Source organism: Lissotriton helveticus, chromosome 8 (genome assembly GCF_964261635.1).
Source record: "Lissotriton helveticus chromosome 8, aLisHel1.1, whole genome shotgun sequence".
NCBI classification, from domain to species: domain Eukaryota; kingdom Metazoa; phylum Chordata; class Amphibia; order Caudata; family Salamandridae; genus Lissotriton; species Lissotriton helveticus.
The window spans coordinates 1,592,942,993-1,592,948,992 of record NC_136069.1 but is presented as its reverse complement, the minus strand read 5'-3'; the positions used below and the strand labels follow the sequence as shown (position 1 = coordinate 1,592,948,992).

The window sequence follows — 6,000 nt, the reverse complement described above, 5'->3', positions numbered from 1 at the left end:
TTGCCTACGAGTTTTTTTTTAGCTCAATTCTCACATCCATTAAATCTTAGTAAGGGACACCTTTAGATACAATCCTTTTTACTGCGCGGTCTTTATGTTGTGCTTTAAAAATTCCTCCATGGTTCTGGCCACACTGTCCACGCACATCAAAATAACTGCTATTTATTTGAAGGCCGAACTGTTAATCTATTTTGGCAACAGAACAGATTTTTGACAGTTGGTCCCGATGCTCCTTTCCCACCTGAATTCCTTTATTATACGCAGTGTACTTGAACCACTCATCCAGGGATCCTAAATTAAATGAAAAGAACATGGCCTATGGCGGGATTCCTTCCACCCATTCCCAATGCGGGCTCATATTTTAAAGGATAACGATTCTGAAAACTTAGCGCATTAATAGAAATAGGCATTTTGATATAGATTTTGACAGCAATTCAACTCAATGCAAATCTTTAGCGTTAAGAGGAAATAACTCCAGCAGAAAACAGCATTTGACTCGTGCTTGAAATAATAGAACCAAAAGAAATCATTTCTCCATCAGGATTTTCATTTTATAAAAACAAACGTCAAAAACAGAGAATATGGTGTTTTCTTGCTCTGTCACTTAACATATGCTAAATAAATCTGATGGATTCGCTGTTTTCCCCATGATGCTCCATATCGATGATCTGCTTTCAAATGACAGATGGATAAAGCTTTGGCAAGATCCTTGCACGCTTAAAAAACAAACTTCATTTCCTCAGGATTGCGTGGGACCATGATGTCCAGCTTCCTGATTTTGCTGTTCTTCTCTACAATTTCGAGCCTCAGCATGGGTGTCTTCATCTCTTGCTCCTTGTCTCCCTCCTTGGCTTTGAGAAGATATTTGTCTGAATCGTCAACAGCAATACGCAGGGTGCATCCCCGAGGCAGAAGGTCCTGCTCATAGGCTGCAGCCAGTTGGTTGACAACACGGCGATCAACCTGAGGTGGATAGAAAAGGAAGTAAATGCTATGTGAACGAACTATGGTTCAGCACATTTATTTCCTTGCATAGCCCCAGCAAATTACCTTTTAGACATTTCAGAGGGAAAAGAGCACTGGGTGACTAAGAGGGTGAAGTAATAATAGGAACAGCAGAAGAAGGAGGCCATGAAGGAGATAAAATGGTTTTGAGAGCGCAGGACCCAACCCCCAGTTAGAAGTTAGGTTCAGATCCAAGAACATTACTACACCAGTGCTAAGTATCTTCCCCCTGGGCTAATCGGCAGGAACACATCCTAGAACCCAGTGCTAAAGGGCTGCCTCCACACTAACCCTCCAAATTTCAATCCATACCCAAAAATGCTACTTCTGGAGTTGGTTCACATGCTAACACTCGTAAGTATATATTTCTAAAAACTCTTTTCCCAAAGAGCTCCTTTCTTAGCACAATCCTCAGTATTATGTCCATGAACTCATCTGGAGGGCTGTGGCAGAGTTCCGTAGACAAATACTCATAATTATACTCAAGAACACTCCCTCCGTGCGAAGGAGCTGCTCCACAGTCTATCCCTCGCAGATATGCCGAAGAATTTCCCCTCTGAGCTAAGGAGATGTTTCAGAATTTAACCCTTGTGACAACTACAACTAAGGGCCTGCTCAGGTGTATGATCATACCAAAGAACTCTAGCCCTGAGCTAAGATGGTGTTACAGAGGCAAACACTAGATTCTATCTAAGAGTTAACAAGTTGTTCCCCTATTCCTTAGCTGAATGCCCAATAGCTTTACTTGAGAAATGCATGGCAGACTACCCATCAGGATTAAACCACCTACGAACTCTACCAAAGAACTATGGTGTTGCTTCATGGGACTGTCACTAGGAATAAACCTGAAAACCCTGCCTAGAGGTAAGGAGTTGCTCCACAGACTAGCCATCTTTTGTGCTAGTCATAGAAAGACGTCAGTAGATTGTAATGCCAGCCAAGGATGTACAAATGATGGTATTCACAATTGAAGTCCCACTTGTCAGTCTTCACATGTACCCCAATACAAATATTCACAACTTATAATATCCTACCAAGTCCAGCACACATTTTTATCATAATTGGAATGGTACTCGTGAAAAAATTGAGCCCCATGTGCATTCTGTAAGTGCTAAATCAATGTGCAGCGATCTGTAAAATGTAAGAGTAGCAAAACACTGTTATTGGTAACTGCAGAATACACCATCTCATTTCAGGTCACCTACTTTATTCTTTTTATAAAACACTATTGACTTTATTGGAAATATTGGGACGGGTGGGTGCTCTTCTGCCTCATGATTAGAATGTTCTCTTTGAGACTCATGAGATATCCCTTTGGAATTTCCATCTCACTACTGACAATGCACTAAGTTCCAGACTGGCCACCTGCTCATGAAACGCCTTATTTATTGTTAAGGAAGATCATTAGTATTTGAGTAGTTATATGATCTGATAGAGACTACTAGCCGCAGATTCCTTAACGTAGAATTATCCCCAGGCGTGAGACAGGATCCGGAAACCTTTTGCCAGGGGGATGGCATCACGCGACTCCGCCCAGGTGTCGTCCGCGTACGTGACGTCAGCGAGGTCACATAAGTCACACCCGGGCAGTTTTTTCCTTTTCCGCTTGGAACGCAAATCTGGTCTTGCTCGGGCCTGTCTTAGGCCCCTTTTTTCCTTCATCGTTGTGATTATTTTTTGTGGAACGGTGTGCGAATGCCTTCGGGCTTCAAGACTTGCACGTCGTGTGGGCATCTTATGTCGGCGACGGACCCTCACCTCATTGTATGTGGTGTTTGGGGGAAAATCACGGCACCACTGATTGTGAGGCGTGCCAACCGTTGAAGCCGAAACTACTCTCAGTGCTTATCTCAAGGTCGGCTTCCTCCACTCGATCTTCCTCTGCAGACGGCTTCTGAAGCGGCCGTTGTCGTCCTTGCCCCTCTCCGATGTCGCGAGAGTGTCGCTACCCGGTGGGTAAGTGTCGCAGTTTGTCCCCGGGGGCTGGTGTTCGGCCTGCAGGGGGCGTGGACTCTCCGCGGGTGATGCGGCCCCACGTGTCGTCCTCCTGTCCACCGTTTCCCAGTGAGAGGGCATCGAGAGTCCAGATGGAGACATACGGGGCGCTTTGCAGGCCTCGCTGGCGTCTCCTCCTCCTGGGGCGTCAGCAAATCCCTTGCCTTGCGCGGGGCCCTCTGCGGCGCCACCGGTGGCTCCGGCCCCGGCGCCGACTGGTTCGGATCCAGGCTTGGAGGATGTGGTGCTGTTGGGGAGCGGCTCTTCTGGGGTCCCACCTTCGGACCATGGCACCTCTGCCTCGCAGCAAACTCCAGCGGGAGTCCCTGTGGTGTCGAGGGAGGTCTCCGGGGCTCGGGTCGCATCCCTGAGCCCCGCTCGGCCCGTTGGGCAGGCGGTGGCCTTGTCCATGGCTGAGCTGACGCCGACACGGCGCCGGCACCTCCTGATCCGGGCGGCGCCACAGGGGTCGGTAGGCCCTCCTCATCCGGCTTTGGGTCAAGGTGGGGCGGGACGGGACCCCTTGTCCCCACACAGGCACCTCTCACCGCCTCATGGGTCGCCGGAACACCTCCATTACATCCTGGGCCGAGGGCTTCGTGTCACTCCCCCGGCCCCTCTCGTTCCTCCATGCAGCGGCTGCCTCGGCGGAGGTCGAGTCGGCGTCATTCCGGCGCCGCCCCTTGGTCACTTCGGCTCTGGCTCCACTCCGGTCCCCGGCGCAGTGTGACTTGGAGGGGCCCTATCTGGCGTCTCCCTCGGCACCGGATGGTGTTGACGTCCTGCCTCAGGCGGCGGACTCTACGGCTCCACACAGAAGTTGTGCAGCGGATTCGTCTTCAGACGGCCCCCTCTTCTCCGGAGGTTGGCTGCCTACTGGTGTCATCCTCCCTGGAGACAGACCACCATGTGGTGTCTTTTTCACCGGCGTCATTGAAGGGCAGCTCACAGCCTTTTCCGAGGCCGAGGTGTTCACCGGAGGAGCGGCAGATTCCCCATTCTTCGGTGCCTTCTGACTTCCAGGTCTGACGATTGCCTGCCCCGATTGGCTTCGGGAACGGCCGCCTTAGTTTGCAGCCGTCGCCCACGGAGGAGCTGCTTTCTCCACTGCGGGGCCCCACGGAGGTGGGTGCGACCTTCGCTCACGCAGTGCCCACGGCTGTGGGTATCCTGCGGCATGGGTGACCCGGTTGCTCATTTTCCAGCGGACCATCTCTTGGATGTTCTCCACCAGGACTCTGGTGGAAGGGAGCTGTTGCTTCCCTTTGCGGGTTCGCTTCCTTCCTCCCTCATGGGGGCTTGGAAGCGACCTGCCTCAGGGGATCCGGTGCCCCAACACCTTTTGCACCTGCACCTCCCAGTGCTGCGTGACCCGGCGTGTCGTTCCCTCCACCCCTCTGCCTCAAGTCCACTTTTGCGGACTGCTTTTCCTTCCTTGCCGCCACTGTTGACTCCACCATCCCGGGAGGCCCGCTGGCTGGACTCTTGGGGGCGCAACATGTTTGCCTCGACCAGCGCTGCCCTGCGGGCCCTGAACACCGGATGTATGTCAGTACAACGCGATCTAAAAGATCGCGGTACTTGACAACGCGGGCATTACAACGCAAGTCGTTACAACGACTTGCGTTGGAGGGCGCGGATTTTGGAATCTTATAATTTTATATTCCAACACCAGTCCACGTAACAGTAGGGAAGGTGTTGGAATATAAAATTACAACATTCCTTGCCCAACAGTGCCATCCAGCGCAAGTCGTAGTAACGACTTGCTATGTAATGGCAGCGTTCTAAAGGCACTGCGGTGTAAACACCGCATTCTAAACGAGGTTTCCCTGAACACCTTATCGTGTTGGCTAGGGACTCCTCTTGTTTGTGGGACTCGGCTGAGTCCTTAGGATCCGCAGCTTTCCAGGAGTCTCTTCAGGTGGACTTGAGGCATCATGCGTTGAATGGCCGGGAGCTAGCGGCGTTTATTCTCCGCTCTGGACATCTCCGAGTAGCTGGGCTGGGCCGGCCATGGCTGCCTCAGTCGCCCTCCGTCGCCATGCTTGGCTTCGGGACGGCGTGTTTCCTGAAAATGTGCGGGAAAGCTTAATTGATCTTCCGTTCGATGGTAACCTGTTATTCCATGCCCCGGCTAACTCTGCCATTCAACAGTTCGTGGTACAAAAGGGGGTGGTGGTGAAGAAAAGGGGGTGGTGATGGACGGAGCATCTGATCCAATCAAACACTCACACCCAGTCAACAGATCTGGGTTTAATCCATCACCGTTCTTTAGCCCACTCTGCCTCCCCAGTTCAGACATGGCCATACGCAAATCAGTCTGACCCTGTGCCTCATGGGAACAGTCCAGCCCGAACTGCCAAGCCATGCCTTCCCTGGACCGGAAACAAGCTTCCGAGGACCGGTTTCTGGCATTTCAGCCGTGTTCAGCCCAGCTTGCTTGAATCCAGTGGCAAAGTGAGCAAGGGACTCACGTCTGAGCATACCCTGCCAACTTATGGCGAACAAAGTGGTACAAAAGGGGATGGTGATGGACGGAACATCTGAACCAATCAAACACTCACACCCAGTCAACAGATCTGGGTTTAATCCATCACCGTTCTTTAGTCTACTCTGCCACCCCAGTTCAGACATGGCCATATGCAAATCAGTCTGACCCTGTGCCTCATGGGAACAGTCTAGCCCGAACTGCCAAGCCATGCTTTCCCTGGACCGGAAACAAGCTTCCGAGGACCGGTTGCTGGCATTTCAGCCGTCTTCAGCCCGGCTTGCTTGAATCCAGAGACAAAGTGAGCAAGGGACTCACGCCTGAGCATACCCTGCCAACTTATGGAGAACAAAGTGGTACAAAAGGGGGTGGTGATGGACAGGCTCCATCCTCCTCCTCCGCCTTATCCTCCTCCTCCTCCTTCCCCTCCTCAGTAACTGCTGAGTTGAGCTGGTTCTGGATTATCTTTTGGGCTGGCTGCCCTTGCGGTGGAGTGTGTTTTATAGCCATTC

The 6,000-nt window shown here is 51.5% G+C and overlaps 1 protein-coding gene across 2 annotated transcripts in view; it reads right to left on the bottom strand.

Annotated features, from left to right (window-relative positions):
* Positions 1-526: 526 nt before the first annotated feature.
* CLPB (ClpB family mitochondrial disaggregase) overlaps positions 527-6,000 on the bottom strand; it is a 1,099,187-nt gene continuing 1,093,713 nt past the window's right edge. For both annotated transcript variants that reach the window (XM_078658618.1, XM_078658616.1), the window contains one exon: positions 527-963. In XM_078658618.1, the coding sequence (XP_078514744.1) occupies positions 718-963 (246 nt within the window). In that variant the 3' untranslated portion in view covers positions 527-717. The remainder of the gene's footprint in view (positions 964-6,000) is intronic.